At 38.9% G+C, this 16,447-nt stretch overlaps 1 protein-coding gene across 1 annotated transcript in view; it reads left to right on the forward strand.

Moving 5' to 3' along the window:
* The window catches only part of SV2C (synaptic vesicle glycoprotein 2C), a 205,520-nt gene that overhangs the window by 133,467 nt on the left and 55,606 nt on the right, over positions 1–16,447 (forward strand). The window contains exon 4 of the mRNA XM_027863597.1: positions 15,674–15,807. Within this exon, the coding sequence (XP_027719398.1) occupies positions 15,674–15,807 (134 nt within the window). The remainder of the gene's footprint in view (positions 1–15,673; positions 15,808–16,447) is intronic.

Raw genomic sequence — 16,447 nt, forward strand, 5'->3', positions numbered from 1 at the left:
ATTAAACCTGATTGCCTCACCAGAAAAAAAAAGAGAAAGAAAGAAAAGAAAAATAATACCTCACTCTCCCTTTTCTGGATACTAATGACAAGCTTCATTGAATGACTTTTTTCCCCATACCTTGTCTAATACCCTCATCCACACATGTGCTAGGTTGAATGTTTCTTAGGTTGGGAAGAGGAATACCCAATGACCCCATTCTGCAAAAGTCTCCACCTCAAAGCTCAGGTAAGATCCAGGCCACATGGACATGCTGGGCACATTCAAATGCTGTGAGTCCATGAAACCAGGTTCTATAGACCTGTAGCATGTTCCAAAGATTCCTCCTGGTTCTGAATCCATCATCTCATGATCCTAACTTTATTCCTTTGGAACAGGTTAGGACTGAGTTATTAAAAAAACAAATAAATAAAAACTAGCAAAAAAAACCCCCAAACACCTTCCCTTAATAAAGCATCTTACTAAAGCTGACCAGAGACCCTCGCATTTTCCCCACTATGTGTATCAAATGCTCCCAGAGTGCCCTCAAGTGTCAATATGAGGTTAGCACAAGAAGCTCTTTCTTGATATATCCCCAGAAACTTACTAATTTTCTAGTTCAATAATTCTTAATCTTCCATTCAAGCTGCCTCTTGGATTTGTTGCACATAAAGAATCCACATAGGAGTGGGGTTTGGGGGAGATGGGGGAGGGTTTAGTAGAGAAGAGGCCCACGAAATTATTTCAAAATTCGTTTCTTCCAGGACCTTTCATGTAACCAGTTGGTCAATCAACTAGCACCTGCAAGCATCTATTAAGGTGTTAGCATTTATTAAGCACCTACTATGTGCCAGGCACTTTTCAAGGTGCTGGAGATACAAAGGGGCACCTAGGTGGTTCATTGGACAGAGAGTACTGGGTCTGGAGTCAGTAAGACTCATCTTTGTGAGTTCAAATCTGGCCTCAGACACTTACTAGTTGTATGACCCTGGGCAAGTCACTTAACCCTGTTTGCCTTAGTTTTCTCACCAATAAAATGAGCTGGAGAAGGAAATGGCAAACTGTCTCAGTATCTCTGCCAAGAAAACCCCAAATGGGGCCACAAAAAGTCTGACATGACAGAAAAACAACTGAACAACAACATATCACTTCCCTTCATGGAGTACACATTAAATGCAATGCACAGGATTCAGTTATGTCTCCCTCACCCATTGGGATTTCAGGTATGGTAGCTGTATATTTGGAAGGGAGCTTATAGGTCATCTAGCCCAACTACCTAATTTTACAGATGTGAAAACTGAGTCCCACAAGTGGAAAGTGACTTACCCATAGTCACACAGATCCCAAGAATCAGAGACAGGATTTAAACCCAGGTCCTTTGACTCTACAGCCCATTTCCCCATTACATTATCCTTAAATATAATGATTATCTTTCCATTGAAGCATTCACTGTTTGAAAGTTAGAGAGAGCTACATTTAATTTTTCCAGGGCCAAGAAGTGACCTTCAGTCAATGGCTCTCCAGGTGGATCTGCCTTTTGGTACAATTACCAGAGATCTACTCTGCCCTCCACTTATTATCCTATCTGTTGCGTTGAGCTGCCTGGGTCATTTCTGAGCTAAGCTCAGAAGGTGATGCTCAGTGAGAAACTGCTGCAGTCATGTCAGACGCCATCACTCTGCAGTTTGGTTTTTGTGGCGCCTTGGCCCAAGAAAAGCATTCCCAGGATGCCATGGGACCAGTTGTTTCCACTGACAGCAGCAACAATTTGGACTTTCTGTTCAGTTCCAAGATTAATGACTAGAGGAGACAGTATTTCTAGAGAGCAAAGGTGAAGCTTAACTCTGGGTGGTAGCATGACATTTTAAAGGGAAAAGAAAAAAAACAAGGAGAAATAGCATTTCTATCTTTATTGCTGTATCATAAATCAAGGATGAGTAAAAGTGATTTGGGCTCCATCCAACAATATGCTTGAATGGGGCTCCAAAGCAGAGCTTCAGATAATTTGAATATTGTGTGGTCTGAAGGCCAGCCTTGGAGATCTGCCCTTGTGGCTGAATTAATACCTCAGCTCATTAACTCCCAACTGTGTTTCCATCTTAAGTGATATTAAAAAACAAAATCCTGGGTGCAGTGTTTGCATATGAATTGCACCTTCTTTTACACTAGCAGCCAAAATTGGTCTGTTATCACTGGAGAGGGTTTTGGGTCAGTATTTTCTATGTGGAAAAAGGAATCAGAAAATGCTTCTGGGGAACTCTGAAGAACTGCCCTCCTCCAGTGGACCGACTCCAAGTGAATCATAACAGCATTGCAGAGAACCAGGGAGGTGATCCAGGTCAGAGCCCGAGAGCACAATCAAGAGGAAAAAGAGAACCAGGAAGAGAACATGGACATCCTAGAAGCAGGATCCCAGTCATTTGATTGGTACTCCACTAAACGTGAATTAGTTAATTACTTCTCACTCACTCTGACCTCAGGTTTCTATATCAAGAATTGGTCAAGGGGCAGCTAGGTTACACAGTGGATAGAGCACTGGCCCTGGAGTCAGCAGGACCTGAGTTCAAATCTAGTCTCAGACCAGACACTTGACACTTACTAGCTGTGTGACCCTGGGCAAGTTGCTTACCCCAATTGCCTCACCAAAAAAAAAAAATGGTCAAAATAAAGACCTACTAGTCATTTAGGATGAGGTCAGTTCTTTCTGTCTTGGAATACCCTCCCCAACTTCTACTTTTCACTTCATTATCTTAGCCTGATAAAATTAGATTCATTATAATTGAAGCATCTTTTTTTAAATGCGGAGAAAAGAGTACAAAAAGGCTAGAATTTTGTTTAAAAGCACAAACAGCATAGTTTTGAGATCTATAGGTTGAATTTATTTTATTCTTTAAAAATGGAAGCAAGAGGGGCAGCTAGGTGGAGAAGTGGATAGAGCACCGGCCCTGGAGTCAGGAGGACCTGAGTTCAAATCTGGCCTCAGATACATAACACTTACTAGCTGTGTGACCCTGGGCAAGTCACTTAACCCCAATTGCCTCGCCAAAAAAAAAAAAAATATAAGCAAGGTATACATAATAGACATCTGCAGTTTCAAATGCAATCCTTTTTTTTCTTCTCTACTGTCCATATGGAATGGTCACACAATGGTGGCTGTTGTGAGTAGAGAATAGGACATACACAGGAAATGTTGTAAAGCTAGAAATGATAAGGTTTAGCATAGCATTTGGCTGGATAGGTGGGGTAAGTGATAGGAAGGAGTCAAGGATGACACTGAGGTTACAAGTTTGGGGGCTGGGAAGATGGTAAAGCCCTCAACAGTACAGGGAAGTTTGGTAGAGGAGAGAATTTAGGGGGAAAGAGAATAAGTTCTGTTTTGGACATGATGAATTTGTGATAGGTCATACAGTTCAAGATGTACAAAATATAATTGATGTTGTGAAACTATACCTCAGGAGAGAAATTAAGGCTGGCTCTCTGTAGATAAGCAGCTAGGTGGCTCAGTAGATAGAATGCTGGGCCTGGAGTCAAGAAGACCTGAGTTCAAATCTCAGACAATGACTAGCTGTGTAACCCTGGGCAAGTCACTTTACTTCTGTTTGTCTTAATCCACTGGAGAAGGAAATGGCAAACCACTTCAGTATCTTTACCAAGAAAACCGCATGGACAGTACTGGCGTGCTATAGTCCACAGGATCACAAAGAGTCAGATATGATTGAATGACTAAATAACAGCAACAACAAATCTGTGGTTAATCTACACAGAGATAATAACCAATGGGAGCTGAGGAGCTAACCAAGTGAGATAGTATAGAGCAGAAAAGAGAAGATGGAGCATTACAATGCCTTGGGGAATACTTGCAGTTAGTGGGTATAACACAGATAAAAAACTGGTAAAGGAGACAAGAAGGATAATTAAAAGAGAGCAACGTCACAAAAATCTGAAGAGGGTAAAGTATACAGCAAAAGGTGATCAATAATGTCAAATGCTATGGAGAAGTCAAGAAGGATGACTTAGCCAAGGTCATACACCCAAGTGTCTGAGGCTGAATTTGAACTCAAGTCTTCCTGACATGAGATCCAGTGCTCTATCCATTGAATATTAGCCTATAGTTGGTTCTTGGGCTTGTAACATATGTATGATTATATATGTGTTTTATGTGTATATGAGTGTATAGTATATACATATATACGGGAGAGAATACATACATATATATTTTGCTATAAATTAAAGAGATTGATTTATTTGTGGATTATGGAACCAGGCTAACTGCTTTATAGTTATAGCTCAGATATCCTAGAGGATTTTTGGTAGCATGTATTTCTATAGAAAAATCCTATCCTCCAAACAAATACATTTTTTTCTGGCTAGAAATATTGTGATCATCCTGCCTTGCCAAAATACCAGAAATATGACATTCCCTAAAACCTATGCATCTCTGAATACAAAAGAAATTTCCAATGGAGTCTAGATTTAAAGTCTACATATTTTTACTGTCTGCTTTTTTCAAATATTTGAACATTTTTTAGTCAGTGGGGCACTGGGAGTTTCATGCTTGGATGGATGTCTTGTACACTGAAGGTAATAAATAACTCTGGAAAGGTTACCATCAGTCACTTTTCATCTTCAGTCCCACTTGTTGAAGAAATTTCAGTTCTAAATGACCCAGAAAAATAAGCCAATGTACTTTCTGAATTACAAAAGCATTCAGGAGACCAGAAAATCAAATTCTCCAGACTGTAGATTGAAGATGCTCTTGGTGCTGATGGCCGAGATGAGAAAAAGTACTTGGGAGGCTGAGAGATACTGTGATCCATTCCCTTGGTTTGTTTCTCACTGCTGATATTTTGAATGGAATTACTGAAACTGTGGAAGTGGAAAATACATATCTGTTATATTTTGTGATTTATCAAGAAGGAAAAAAAAGATTCAAATTGCCGCTTGTTATTTTGCTCCTACTGATAGATGATGAGTGTAATCAGTTTGAGAATTAGCCTTCACCCCCAGGGCTATGAGTTCAGATTAGATTGAACCATTAATGAAGGCATGTTTATTTGGACCAGACAGAGTCCCTACCAAGTAAACCCACCTAGGCCGCTCTGTACAACAATCAGCAATAATTCATATTTTCATGTGGTTACCCGGGCTGCTCTTTATAATCCAGAATTTAAACAGGATTGTTATCGTAGGCTAAAAGACTGTGTGTGGAAATGTGACCTAGAAACCACCAAAGTAGTTGTAGCACCTAAACACTAATACCCATGAACCATGATAATCAGGAGTTACTACACTAAGCTATCACAAAGAGAATTAATTCACATTAAATATTATTACAACTAAACTTCCTTCCATCTTATCTTCAGGTTTTCAAAGTCTCCCTCTCTGTTGCAGTCTCCTGCAAGGGCTTGATCCATTGTAAAAAGAAAAAAAAATCTCTCATTTTAAATGACTGGCATATATTCTGTGAATTAGAGCAAAAGACATAAGGAGCCTGCTGGTATCTTCAAAAGAGACTGTACAGCTGTATTTGGTTAAGACCTGTCCATGTCTCAGACTAGCTGGGTGTATTACAGTTTCACTTCTTGCCAGGGATTACTATTTCATGCTGGATATTTGTAACTTTTAAATTGGGGACTGTGTAGAGGGAAAAGGCTATGTTATTGCTACAGGAATATCAGAAGTTCCCCTGGTCTCTCCAACTCCCTTAGATGTGTTGATTATTTGAGAACAATAACAGCCGCAAAAGCATCTGTATTAGTTTTCCACAGTGGATTTTGGTTGACCTGTTGCCTATGAATGAGGATAATATGCAAGCAAAAAATATAGGTAATTCCTCTCCTTGGCTATTTTAAAATGGACTTTCACATACCACATTTAAGAATTTTATCTAGAATTCTAATCACAAAAGACAAATAATTGAATGCTTTATGCTCAAATGGCACATTCCTGTCAAAGAGTGTTTCATAGGTACCATTATAAATTTTTACCTCATCCTGGTTGTTCCAGGCTATGTTTCATTCAGGCTGGTCTGATGCTTCAGATTCAGGATGGGGGAAAAAATTAGATACTTGGGGACAAGTAGATTAACTTAGCCATAGAATGGAAAAGATTGTCAGCAAGGATATAAAATTGGTTTAGGCAGAAGAAGTACTCCCCTCATCCCTATTTGGAAGTGCATTTGGTCAGCAGGGTTTTTGGGGTGTGGTGACAATGTGACATCCTCCATTTTCTGAGATATACCAACTCCTCCTGGGCTGGACTTTTATGTCCTAGATTGACTAGAAAGCCACGTCACTGGGTGAAGTCTTAGCACCCTGGACTAATCTAATCTCAGAGACAGCTTCCCCCAATTTAAGGGGAAAAACTAGCCAAGCTGGAATGGGAGATATTAACCACATCAGTGAAGCAGATGAATACTCTTCCTGCTCCAGTTAGATGTAAAGAGTCCCTAAAACTTGAGGCACCAAAAAGTTAGTAATAGGGCCAGAAAGAGACTTCAGAGTCCTTATCATTGAAGTTCACCTTGTTTAGTAATAACAATCCCTTATTTTTTTCTATAATATAGGCAGGCTAGTATTGTGGATAGAGTAATCAATGGAGGGATCAGAGTTATGCAATTTGACTTTGAGTTTTTCTTTCATCATTTACCAGCTATAGGAAGTCACTTAACAGCTCAGACTCAGTTTCCTCCTCTATAAAAAAGGGGTCCATAGCCTCTCTATGCCTTCTATACTATAGTCTGTACAGTCTGTACAACAGTTTATGCAACAAATATGCCCCACCACAAAAGCCTTTACTAGCTACTTTAAAGGTGGCCATGAAGAAAACACTTTGTCAACATTAAATATTACTAATTTTGGTGTTTAGCTAGATCTGGAATCTCTCCTGTGCGGATACCTCACAGGGTTGTTGTGAGAAAAGAGAATGTTCAGACCAGACACTAGCTGTGTGACCCTGGGCAAGTCACTTAACCCCAATTGCCTCATCTGAAAAAGAGAAAAGAGAATGTTGGCCTTTAAGTGCTATGCAAATATGAGTATTATGATTTCTACACCCTCCCCTGATACAAATTGCAATCCTTTCATGGCTTCTGTAAATCCACTCAATACAACAGAGACCTTCCTAAAACTTTTGAAATATCTCTACTAGAAATGACATAAAGACATAACCACATTTTATCTATAATGCTATCTGCACACAGTAGATATTCAATAAATGTTGAATGAATAAGTGATTATACAAGCAAATGTCTCCAAGGTACCAATATATTCCATAGACTTCCCCATTTTACATTCTTACCAAAGATCAACCCTACCTCCTTTACAGATCATATATGTCCTTGATGATATAATTTGCCTCATTTTAAGACAGCTAGGTGGCACAGTGGATACAGATTGCCTCAGGAAAACCTGAGTTCAAATCCAATCTTAGATACTTATTAATGACCTTGGGCAAGTCACTTCTATCTGCCCCAGTTTCTTCAGCTGTAAAATGGGAATAATAATAGCACCTGCCTCCCAGGGTTGGTGTGAGGATCAAATGAGATAGTATTTGTAAAGTGCTTAGCACAGTGTCTGGCACATAGTAAGAATTATATAATTGCTAACACTTATCAGAGCAATTATTTTCCCTCTTCTGTAGTCCTCATAGGTAATATGCTGTGGTCTGCTTTCACCCACCATACATCTTTCCATTACTTTACACATCATCTGTAATTTCGTTTCTTCCAAGATCATGGTTTTCCCTGATTTGGAGCCATTTCATATCACTGGTAGAGTATTGATATTAAAGAGATGGGCTTTTGCTACACTGAGCAGCACTGCATAGACCTACTTCTCTTATCTCTTTGCTCCTCCTTCCTCCTCTTGACCCTTGCTCTTTTTCTTCCCTCCACCTTCTTTCTCTTCCTTTTACTTCCTCATTTTATTAAATGAGATTTTATATATATATATATATATATACATGTATGTATTGCAAACCTTATATACAGTGAATTACAAACCTTAAATCACTTTATAAATATTAATTCTTCTCTTCTTCCTCCTCCTCTTTCTCTTTTCTTCTTCTTTTTTCTCCTTTTCCTCTTCTTCCTCCTCTTTCTCCTCCTTCTTCTTCTCCTTCTCCTCCTTCTCTTTCTCCTTCTTCTTCTTCTTGTCCTCTAGAGCTTTAAAAACATTTTCATATGCATTATCTAAGATCATCTGATATCATCACAACCACCCTATGACTTGGGCAGAATGGATATTATGCACATTTTACAGAGGTAAAGACTGAGAGTTAGATTCAATGCCCTATCTAAAGATGCGTGGCTAAAATGAGTCAAAGCAGGGACCAGGACCTAGGTCTTCTGCCCCTTCATTTTGTCTTTATATCACGTTGACTTTCTTCAATAGGACTCTATCAGAGGGATAAGGAATAATACTCCTTTAGTTATGGAACTAGTTGGCTGTAGGTTAACAAAAAGCCTCCACCATTTAACCCTTTCATTAATGCCAAGCCAATTGGTGAGGACTTATTGTTTTCTATAATGTTCTACTAAAGGTCCTTCCATTCATGGAATTTGCATAATTTAGAAAGAAACTACACAAAATGGTGTTTTAATGATTATTTTAATTATGTAAAAAAAGGAAATCAGACTATCATCCTCAAAGGAACCATTTACCAGCACCCACCTTCTCTCTCCTTTGGGAAAGGCCAAAAAAGTATCATACTTACATAAAAGAACAATAGACTTTCATAACTACCTATTATTCCATTTTGTGTTCCTGATGCCTACTTCATATTGACACCTTTCCCCTTGTTATAACCCTGTCCCTTCCCTGTGTTTGTAATTTTAATCCTCTCCATCTGTCAAATACATGCTTAGCCATTTAGAAAACCAAATAGTTTGACATTTTAAGTACTCATCACTAGCAGCAGCCCCAAGCCTTTATTAAACACTTACTGTGTGCCAGGTACTCAAATAGTCAACTGCTATGTTGGGTGGCATTGGTTTCTCTTTCTCACTCTGTCCCTTCTTTTTCCTTATCTTAATTCAGAAAATAGCATTTCAGTTTTATGAGACATAAATGTAATTTCCTCTTTGTCTCTTACTTCATGGCCCAGCTGAGCATTAAAAGCTTTTGGAAAGGTCTTCAGCACTGAACACTGGTTGATGGAATGTCTGTCTTATCTATCAGGGGTGCTCAGTGAATATTCCAAGATCTCTCTATCACTAATACCAATAACATTTCCGGAACATTCATTCAACTCTTTGCTGTGCAGTGTGACCTTCCAAGGCCTAATAAAAATGATTCTTATCCTCTAAGACAGGGTCTCCCACCTCGTTTCATGATATCCAGGGTATCTCTAGGCAACACAAGGAATATCATAAAATTCTTGAAACGAAAATAATTTTTAATTCACTTGAATGCAAACGTCAAATCCATGCCTCCCTGTAACCTACTTAACCAGAAAAGGATATAGGTAGAAAATTAATACCTACTAATGATTCCATGTGCCATTATATACAGGCTGGAGTTTTTCTTGACTTTTTAAGCCATGATCAGTTCTCTCAATCCTACTGATTCAGACCTTCTGAGATTGAGGCAGCAGGAATTTTTCAGACAAGCTAACTTGAGATTATTGGACCCAAGCTGACAGCCTAAAAAAAGACAAGAAGATTTGCTGAGTACTTATTTTATCCTTCATTTAAGCTTGTGACAAAGCTCTAACCTATGAGCACCAAAAGGCACATTGGCCCCAATTCAGTAATTATGCCAAACAGTTCTCTAGTGAACTGGAAGAGTAACATAGGCCTCAAGGATGGTTGTGAACATTTGAAGAAAACTGGTTCCTTGTGTCTTCTCTGAAAACCCAGGGTTGTTTTCTTTAGTGTGACCCAATTACTTCTTCTAACATCTTTATAAGGATGGTGTTCCTGAGAGGTGTAGAAGGAGGTTTTTATTACTATCCTTTCCAAGACACAAAGCAAATCATTAAGGGGAAACATCAGCTACAGTTATTTTTGCATTTCTCTTTGCTACTGACAAGAGGTTATGTCTGTATATTCTATTTAAATATATGGCTGTGCTTAAGTGTACAAGGAGGCTGAGAGCCACTGCAATATTGGCTAGGGAAGTTGGGGGAGGGAAGGGGCTCATCTGAGACTGAGAAGGATTAAACCACAGAGCGACAAGGGTCCCTCCTTCAGGATGGAAGGGATCAGCAATTGCAGCTGACTCCCCAGGTGTTCATCATCTTCAGGTTTCATCTTTCCAATAGTCCCAGTTCACCCAACTATTCCTAGAAACTAAGACAGATGCTATGACTGCTGCTGTGGCCATAGCCACAACACCCAGACTTTGACGCTCAGCTTGCCTTCTTGGCCTAGGTGTGAATAAGATGCTTTCCCCTTTGTTTAGCTAAACCAAGATTGGAACTGGGCACCCAAACTCAACAAAAAGTTGACCTGTGATTTCATTGATATAGGTTAACCCCCAGGTGAGGAAGTACCTTCTGCCAATGCAGATGGGCATCTATCATAAAACTTCCAATCATAGGGCATTGCTTAGTATACTGAGAGGTTAATAAGCAACTTGCCCAGAGTGACACAAACAGTATATGTCAGAAGCAGGCCTTGCACCCAAGTCTTCCTGGCTCTAAAGCTAGCTCTCTAGCTATTGTCCCATGCAAAGCAAAGCAAAGCAATGAAAAATACTTTATTAATTTGTACTTAAGCACAGATTGGCCTTGTGGGCATAGCTTATACAATACCCATTCTTATTCATCAACTCAACCCTTTCTCAGATGAGCATAAGCTAAAGTCCTCCCCCCTTTTTTTGAGCCATTTGGCATTTAGTCTTCCTACTCTTCACCAAGGATGCCTGCCGAGGAAGCATTAATGGGCCAGTAACAGTTAATGGGACAGTGGTCCATCCCTGGCCAAGAAAGAAAACTTCACAATGCTCTAGGGATATATTAACCAATCAATATCCATCATAGACATTGTCACCCAGCTTCATTGTCACCTCAACTCTCATCCCACGAAGGCTAAAAGGTTTAAGAAGCTAGGTGTGAGAAAGTTTACAAGTACTGCAGACTTACATCGAGAATGAGGTCTGGTATGCCACTGTAGACTCACGCCCCAGGAGCACTAGGGCAATGATACACTTCTGTTTACATGGACCCAGGCTATAAAAATCAGGAAATCAGACAAAATGAACCTGCTTCCTCTGTGAGAAGTAATGCATGGAGAGATGCTAGCTTCAGTAGAACAAGAATTGAACCAAGGAAACAGATTTCACAGACTGCAGTTAGAATCCTAGAATTGAGGAATTGAAATGGACCCTAGAGGTTATCATGTACATATTTTTCAGATCACAAATCCCTTTGTGATGTTGTAACATTCCCCACAATTTTCCACATTAAGCCTCTTCCTCTCATATCCCTTCCATCTTCTTGTTATCATGGAAACTTCATTTATGCATTCAGTGATCCAGCCAAATGGGGCTATTTTCTGTTCTCTATGTGTAATATTCCATCTCCTATCTCTCTGCCTTGGTATAGATGGTCCCACATCCAGAGTGCTTTGCCTCCTTGCTTCTTGCTCTTAAAGCCCTTTAAGGCTCAGCCTAAGGGAAAGGGGAAGAAAATAAGCATTTATATACCACCTACTATGGCAAATATTATCTCATTTGAGCCTCATAACAACCTTACAAGATAGGTGTTATTATTACCCCTATTTTATACTTGGGGTTACTGAAACAAACAGAGGAGAAGTGACTTCCCCAGGGTCACAAAACTATCAAGTATCTGAGGTTGGATTTGAACTCAGGTCTTCCTTATTCTAGGCAGCTAAGTGGTGCAGTAAATAGAGTCCCCATCCTGGAATCAGGAAGACTGGAGTTCAAATCCAACCTGACAGACTTAGTAGTTGTATGACCCTGGGCAAGTCACTTAGTCCTGTTTGTCTCAGTTTCCTCATCTGGAAAATGAACTGGAGAAGGAAATGGCAAACCACTCCAGTATCTAGCCCCAAAGAAGGTAGTGAAGAGTTGAATGTGATGGAAAAATGACTGAAAAAAACACAAAATCATGTTGCCTCTAAGTCTTAACTTTCCCCCAATTCTTTTAACTGATCCTCATATGACATAGTTTCAAGTTACTTTAATTCCTGATTGTTATCCTCTGGACAGGAATCAGATTGTCAATGTCCTCAATATATGACAGACAAGCCCATCAATTAGAGAATAGCTGAATAAATTAAGAATATGAAAGTGAATATTTTGCTGTAAGAAATGATGATGGAGATGATTCAGAGAAATCTTGGAAGAGTTATATGAACTGATGCAGAATGAAGTGAGCAGAACCTGGAAAAAAATTATATAATAGAAAATATTGTAAAGACAAACAACTTTGAAAGATTTAGGAAATCTCATCAATAAAGAAGTAACCAATCATGATTTCAGGGAACTCATGATGAAGCATGTTACCAATTAAGACTTTTTTTTTCTGGATGTGACCAATCCAGGAATTTTTGTCCTCAACTATGTGTGTTTATAACAGGAGATTTTTTTCCTGATTTCTTAGTGGGGGGAGGCAGGGAAACAAGAGGGGAAGAAACTATATATTTTTTCAAAAAGTGGTACCAAGAATTGAACACAGTATTTTAGATTTCGTCTGAAAAAGATATAGTACGGTGGTATTATCAGCTTTATCATTTTGGATATCTCTCTCTGTTATTGTAGCATGAGATGATACCTTTTTTTGGCTGCTGTATCATTCTACTGACATATTGAACTTGCAGTATACTGAGACCCCAAAGTTTTTTCATATATATTTTGTCCAGCCACGCTTCCTTCATCCTGTAATTTTGCAAGTGATTTTTTGAACCTGAGAACAGGAATTTACATTTATTCCTACTGAATTTCATTGCTTATTCTGTTGTGTCAACTAAGGACAGAATGCTCTAGACTTGCGTGGCTAGACAAAAGGATAGAGAACTAAAGGGACAATTCTTATGTTGGACTTGACTCCAAAAAACTAGTTATTCTTCTAATTGCCTCTCAGAATGTTTTTGAACTATGTGTGACCCTAGGCAAGTCACTTTACCATGTTTGCCTTAGTTATTTCATCTGTAAAATGAGCTGAAGAAGGAAGTAGCAAACCACTCTAGGATCTCTGCCAAGAAAACCCCAAATAGGGTTTCAAAGAGTCAGACACAACTGAACAATAAAGTAGTCATCTGTAGTGTAGTGATGTCTCTGTAAAAACAAACAAACAAACAAACAATCAAAAAACAAAAACACACCACAATCTAGATCAGCTTTAACAGAAGGAGAGAGACTACATATGAGACAGATAATTGAGAAGATTTACATTACCAAAGCTGTAGTTCTTGAGGGGGAGCCCCCTTGTCCTGGCATGATAGCAGTGAAAACAGAAGTCATTAGGGAGTATTTGTTTGTATCATAATGGTTGGATTTTCTCCCATCTCTTCATCATCCTAACATTGTTGACAATAAACATAGGGTTTTAAAGTTTGAAAATCACTTTATATTCATTATCTCATTTGGGCCTCACAAGATCTCTGAGATTTAAGTACTACAGGTCTTTTTATCTCCATTTTACAGACAACAAAACTGAGTTTCAAAGAGCTTACATGATGTGTCTGTGGTCACACAACTAACAGTCAGAGCTGGGATTGGAATCAAGGGCTTCCTGAATTCAATTTGAACAATCGATCTACTGTGACCCTACTGTGCCTAATTTTATGTCAGTATGATATTTTGCTTTGAATAGATACATCTCCCTTGAATTTTTTTCTCTTTTTCTTCTCTAAACTACATCAATAGTTACATGAGGACAATTTTTTTTCTTCTTTAGAATCATTGTATCCCTTATCCTTATTACAGTTTCAATAACCCTTTGGGTTCTCAGGAAATTTTGAATGAATGATGAGGTATTTAAGTCACTCTTTAAGCCATTTGTAAATCTTAGACTACAAACAGATCCCTTGCTCAATCCATTACACATTGCTGCCTTTTTCCTTTCCTTGGCTCCAGATTCTCCTACTGAACCTTCTGAACTCATTATTTCCACAGGAGGAAGGGCATTGTTCTCTTTCTTTGTCTTCACTTTTCCTTTCTGTCCACCACCTTCCCATCACCTCGTCTTTCAAGTCTTCCTGATTAATGATTATGTAATCCACTGTAACCTGAAATTTAAGACATTAGATTTTCTTAGTTGAGGAAACTCAAGACATGTTTTGTTTATTATTTCCAATAAAAGGGCTATTTTAAGGAGCTCTTTTTTTGTGATGTTCTGGGCTTGCATTTAAATGAGTAAAGAAAATTATCCATAAGACCCCCATGTTCTATCTTGTGATTCCTTTTGATTTTTAGAAATTGGAGAATATTGACACTTTAGCTTTTTTAAAGCATTCAGAGTAGTTACTCATTCCTAAGATTTGAAGCTGAATTCATTAGACTTCAATATCTTTAGCCAAATGTTAGAGATTCCCATAAAAACTTTGTTTTTACAAGACGAATACATCATGATTCCACTGATATTTGGACAGCTGTTAAGCAATAAATTCCCATCTGGAATAACTGAAACTGAGACCGTCTATAAAACTATAAGGGAAAAATTTGATTTGTAACTCTAACTTGGCAATCTTGAGGAAGTCATGGCACCTCAAGTATCTCTCTTTACTCCTGTAAAACTGAAAATGATTAGATAGATCACTAGGGATTGTATGTGGATTATTTGGCTTATGTTGTTAAAATGCCATATAAATGTCAAGCACGTCTATTAATTAAGATTTTGCCTGACATAATTCATTCATACCTCTATAAATCTCCAAGCTTCCAGTTAGAGGTGGTATGCCTCTTTAATTCTCATCCAGAACCTTGTCTTAATGTTGCTTTTACCAGTTTCTGGGATAGTTCACCCTACTCAATAGGCAGCTAGGCGGATAGAGCACTGGTCCTGGAGTCATGAGGACCTGAGTTCAAATCTGGTCTCAGATACTTACTAACTATATCACATTGGGCAAGTCACTTAACCCTGTTTGCCTCAGTTTCCTCATCTGTAAAATGAGTTGGAGAAGGAAATGGAAAACCATTCTATTATCTTTGCTGAGAAAACCCTAAATTGGGTCATAGTCAGACACAAGGATTTTCTTTTAGGTCCTGAAGGAATTTCTCTTTGTGAATCTTATTTTATACATAGATATAGATACATATGTGTATATATATACAATAAGCAAATTATTTCTAGATAACAGATCCTACCTACTTAATTGATATGTGTATATATTTGCTTAGCAGAAAAATAAATGCAGATTATACATAACCAAGAAAAATCTCCAAATTAATTCATAGTTGGCCTTGGGGTATGGTCATTCATTCCCATTCACTGGAGACTCATACTCAGACCCTCCCTCATTTGTGCTGTGCCCACCTCTGACCAATCTACATAGGTGAACTTGATGGAGATGGGCCACTGTGAATAATGTACAAAAGAGCTCATCAGATTTGAGCCTTGGATGAGCACATGGCGCACTCAGGGATATATTTGATTCTGCTCCTAGAAAAACTTCACCACCTGGTGGAACCTTGGCTACACATCCATTCTTTCCCTGTGCAGATGGTTTCCAGCAAGCCAAGGGAAAACAGTGCAACTCCTCACCTTTGCCTTTCTCCCTTTGCAGGATGGAGCTTTAGCATGGGTTCTGCCTATCAGTTTCACAGCTGGCGGGTCTTCGTGATTGTCTGCGCTCTCCCCTGTGTCTCCTCTGTGGTGGCCCTCACTTTCATGCCGGAAAGTCCCAGGTTCTTGTTGGAGGTAAAACATTATTGTTGTTTCTTGTCGTTGTTGTTGTTGCTAAATATATTGAACTGTTGTTATTGTACCTGAACTCAAAAGGAGTCAATATGCAAGAATAGATTCAGTCCCCAGCTAACACATGACCCAAAAGTCATTCTTATGTTGGTCTGTTAAAAATGGGGAAAATGTTGATCCATAGAAACAATGATACTTAGGTTCCCAGGCCCATCAGTGAAAGCCTACTTATGTTTGATTTCTCTGCTCTTTCCCACTTTGATCAGGCTAGCATATCTCTCCTGTGTATTCCTCCCAAACTACAGGTCCTTGTGATGTCCATTATAAAGTTTTACCAGCCTAAATGCAGCTCCATGCTCCTAACTTCTGCCCATCTCCCACCCTACTCTTTCCTGGGCCCTGTGTACCATTCCTCTATTTCCCTTCTGCTGTGTCTTTTGGAACTCAAACTCTATTCTAAACTATTTAATCAAGAAGCATTTTTAAACCCCTATTATATACTAGGTACTATGCTAGACAATGGAAATAAAAAGGAACAAATGACTCAGTCCCTGCCCCCTACTAGGAGCTTACAGTCTATCAAGCTCCCTTTTTGGTACCCCATTTCCCTTGCCACCCTCTCCAAAGGAGACTACTCTTCTTC

The sequence above is a fragment of the Vombatus ursinus genome, unplaced genomic scaffold, assembly GCF_900497805.2.
Source record: "Vombatus ursinus unplaced genomic scaffold, bare-nosed wombat genome assembly UNPS02014772.1, whole genome shotgun sequence".
NCBI classification, from domain to species: domain Eukaryota; kingdom Metazoa; phylum Chordata; class Mammalia; order Diprotodontia; family Vombatidae; genus Vombatus; species Vombatus ursinus.